This window comes from Austrofundulus limnaeus, unplaced genomic scaffold, assembly GCF_001266775.1.
Source record: "Austrofundulus limnaeus strain Quisiro unplaced genomic scaffold, Austrofundulus_limnaeus-1.0 Scaffold52, whole genome shotgun sequence".
Classification (NCBI taxonomy): Eukaryota; Metazoa; Chordata; class Actinopteri; order Cyprinodontiformes; family Rivulidae; genus Austrofundulus; species Austrofundulus limnaeus.
In genome coordinates, this window is record NW_013952454.1 from 2345083 (window position 1) to 2349125 (window position 4043).

The following is a 4043-nucleotide window of genomic DNA, read 5'->3' on the forward strand; positions in this document are numbered from 1 at the left end:
AGCAGCCTCGCACCGAGGACCTATCCACGTCATCATTTACCCAGAATGCTTTGCGTGTAAATAAAATGGCTCAGTCCGTGTTAAAATATATTTTTAGAAATTGAAAAAAACTAAACATCCTACAGTATTTTTACATTTATTTTACAGTTAAAATATATGTTTATCAAATAAAGTCTAATGTTACAACTAATCGTGGATCCCTTTAAGTTCAAAGTCCCTCAAAGTCTTTGTATTTTATGTAACGTGATCCTAAATAAACTCATTTTCTGCCCCTCAGACCAGAGTCCTAATTTCAGAGACCTCCTGGCTGTCGTGTGTCTGTCTCATCGAGCCGAACTCACCGTCCGACTGGACGTCTGTCGAAAGGTCGGTCTCCTCACCTCGATGGAGCTTTTCTGCAACATTTCATCACACTTAGSAAAAAGTAGCATACTTGAAGTTCATTTTAATAAGTATACTTGAGTATAAGTTTAAGTATATCAAGTATACTATGCACCATGTTCTTGTAGTATACTTGAAAGTAGACTGATTTAATACTCATTCGTACTAAATTGGGACATTTTAAGTATATACTTTACTGCTATAATGTTAGTATAGTTTAAGTACTTGTCATTAAGTATACTTAATCTATACAAGTGTATGTCCCGAAGTGTACTTTTATTTACCATGTACAATGATGTAAGTATACTAGCAGTTTACTAACAGGTATATTTCTAGGACGGGGCTCTGCAACCTGCGGCTCTGGGGCCACGTGAGGCTCTTTGGTCCCTCTGCAGTGGCTCTTTGAAAATGTGGTCAAACATAACAGAATATTTTTTTCTGTTTGTTTTTTATACCCACAACAGAAATCAGTCTGTATGCAAATGTATGCTCAATACTGCATATACAAAAAGTAAAACCTGTAGATTAGCTCATGCTAGCCACTTGTTTACTTAGATAATTCAACTTATTTCCATGATCTTTCTTTCAAATCCATCAGAATTAGCTTTTAAAGATTTTGAAGACTACATAATATTAAGAATTAGAAAATAGTTCAGTTGTACTAACTTTTATGAAATTCAATCTAAACTAAATAAAGTATTTTTCTTGTTTACATGAAAATAGTCTTTTCATTTGTACTAATGTGTAAAAATAATAATTAATATTAAAATTCACAGAATATATTTTTTTAGTTTATAATATCACCTCCACTGGCCGTAAAGGTTCCCGAAAAGGCCTCAAAAAGGCCCGCGGACCACCAGTTGATAATCACAGTTGTAGTGGCTCTTTTGATTGTAAAGGTTGCAGACCCCTGTTCTAGGACTAAGTTGGCCCACAACAAGTTTATGAAAGTATGCTCAGAAGTATACTGAAAGTAATCGTCTATGTATACTTTAAGTTTAATCTTGAAATATACTACAAATAAACCAGTCTGTGTGAAAAGTGTACTGCTAAAGTTTTTCTTGGCCAAAACTTTAAACATTACTATAAACTAAGTATTCTTAATTTTTAGTATACTTTTAGTACAAGCCAAGTATAGTTTAAGATAAACTTGGTTAAGTATATCTCAGATAAGTACATAAAAAAATAAACTGGAAGTATACTCTTTTATTTTAAGTTTAAAATTAGTATACTTAAAGGATACTTGCATGTGTTTTTCTCCCGGACTCCCTCCAGCTCTTTCATCTGATCCACGCCAACGATGACTACGTCAAGCAGCTCGCCAAGCAGCCGGGCTGGCAGGACATTCTGACCAAACTCTACGTGAAGGAGTTCTACGAGTCCCACGAGTCCCACGCCGCCGGCATCTCGGAGTCCGGCAGCCAGGGCTCCTTCATGCAGAACTTCCGGCCRCAGCTGCGCCGCGACCCGTCCGTCACCGAGGACACCCGCGCCGGCATCTTCATGAACTACCGCAACTCCCAGGACATCGAGGACGAGGAGGACGAGTGCGGCCAGCGGGACGTCTCGGAGGGGTTCTCGGATCTGTCCCAGTCGCCCCCCAGCGGGGGCGGGGCCACGCTGAAGGACTTCACCGGCTCCATTCACTTCAAGTCCTTCGACTCTGTGGACCAGGGCAGCCACTCGTCTTCGGCCTCCAACGCCGTTGACATTGCTTCGCCGCAGACAGAAGACGAGGGGCGGGACTACCATCCGCTGTCCCCCTTCGGCACGTCGCCCTTTGATATAGAGCTGGGGTGCACGGGGTACACCGAGCCTCACACCCCTGTGGGGAGTCTGGGCAACACACCATCCCCGCTAGAGCACTCGAAAGCCTTCCCTCCTCTCAGGCCGAGGAAGAGCTCCAGCTTGTCCAACGTGCTGGACGATGCCAGCTACGGGACAGACCCTCCTACTGGAGACACCATTTCCAACACGTCCAACCCTCAGGTACATCTCTATGGGATAAATTTTGTGCCAGCAGGAATTGAATTTGAATTAATTTGCTTTGAAACTGTATTTTGGTTTATTAAAAATTCAATTTGACTACTTTCAATTTCAGTTCCAAAAATTCAGGTTTTTGTGTCACACATCCTGGTCCTTGAGAAAGCCAGGCAGAGTAATCAAACACAGATCCACAGATTTATGTTTCACTTTGGTGAAGTTTCCCTTCTGTATGTAACAGAGTTGATGCAATCCACTGTAAGTGACAAAAACAAAGTTATTTTATTGCAGTGATTAATTTTAACTATATCTAGAAAATGTTACATTTACATCACATCATGGATCACATATTGATTAGATGCTGCTGCTGACTGATCCATGATGTGATGTAAATGTAACATTTTCTACCTATAGTTGAAATTAATCACTGCAATAAAATAACTTTGTTTTTGTCACTTTTACAGTGGATTACATCAACTCTGTTACATACAGAAGGGAAACTTCACCAAAGTGAAACATAAATCTGTGGATCTGTGTTTGATTACTCTGCCTGGCTTTCTCAAGGACCAGGATGTGTGACACAAAAATTTGAATTATGGAACTGAAAGTGAAAGTAGTCAGTTTCAAAGCAAATTAATTCAGATACTAAACTTTTAAATTTAGTTTCAAATCATTAAATTCAGTTTCAATTTAGTAAAATTTATTTTCAAACCAATGCATTCAGTTTCAAATTATGCAGATTCAGATTCAATCAGAGCAATTCAAATTCAATTCCTGCTGGCACAAGATTTATCCCATACTATGGAAGATAGATCAATGAAGATAAATCAAGATTTATTCCATATGTCTCCTTCAAACCCAAACCTCTTGAGGTCAGATTGAAAATCAGACATGATGATCTTGTCTCTTCAGCTGAGTCTGTTTGCACTCCAGCAGACCCCCGAGGAGGAGCTGTGCAACCTGCTGACCAACATCGTCTTCTGTGTGCTGTGGAGCGGGGCCGAGGGGCCGGAGGACGTGGTGTGGAGGGAGAGGGGGCAGGTGTTTTCTGTCCTCACCAAGCTGGGCTCGTCCTGCCAGCTGGTTCGTCCTCCCGAYGAAATAAAACGCAGGTTTGTTTGTTTCTTTAATGAACTGCGAGCAGCTAATCACCTGCGTGTTGCCTGACGACCTGTCGGTTTGTAACGGCAGTCTGCTGGAGATGATGCTGGAGTCCTCCCTGTCAGACCTGCGGGACGCACAGGGAGTGACTCTGCCCTTCTGTCCCAGTCTGGTTCGGCTCCTCAGACTGCTGCAGGACTTCCTGTTTGCTGAGGGAACGGACAACCGCACATTGTGGAGCGAAAAGGTAAAAATCACCTGTTTTTTTAGCAAGTTCTCTCTCCATCTTGATAATGGTTTGTGTAAGAGACCTAAAAGGATTTCATGTTTTATAAGTTTATAATATCATTTTATTATTAAAGGGATCCCTGATTAGTTGTTACATTAGACTTTATTTAATAAACTTATATTTTAACCGTAAAATAAAGACTAAAAATACTGTAGGATGTTCAGTTTTTATAATTTTTAAACTAAAAGTTTAAAAATATATTACAAGGACGGGGACATTTTATTTACACACAAAGCATTCTGGGTAAATGATGACGTGGATAGGTCCTCGGTGCGAGGCTGCTAGCGAG

General features: G+C 40.6%; 1 protein-coding gene across 3 annotated transcripts in view; it reads left to right on the plus strand.

Annotated features, from left to right (window-relative positions):
- nbeal2 (neurobeachin-like 2) overlaps positions 1 to 4043 on the plus strand; it is a 75703-nt gene that overhangs the window by 42427 nt on the left and 29233 nt on the right. For 2 of the 3 annotated variants that reach the window (XM_014008794.1, XM_014008795.1), the window contains 4 exons: positions 278 to 366; positions 1657 to 2370; positions 3298 to 3476; positions 3556 to 3712. In XM_014008794.1, the coding sequence (XP_013864248.1) occupies positions 278 to 366; positions 1657 to 2370; positions 3298 to 3476; positions 3556 to 3712 (1139 nt within the window). The remainder of the gene's footprint in view (positions 1 to 277; positions 367 to 1656; positions 2371 to 3297; positions 3477 to 3555; positions 3713 to 4043) is intronic. The other variant, XM_014008793.1, reaches the window with a different exon arrangement.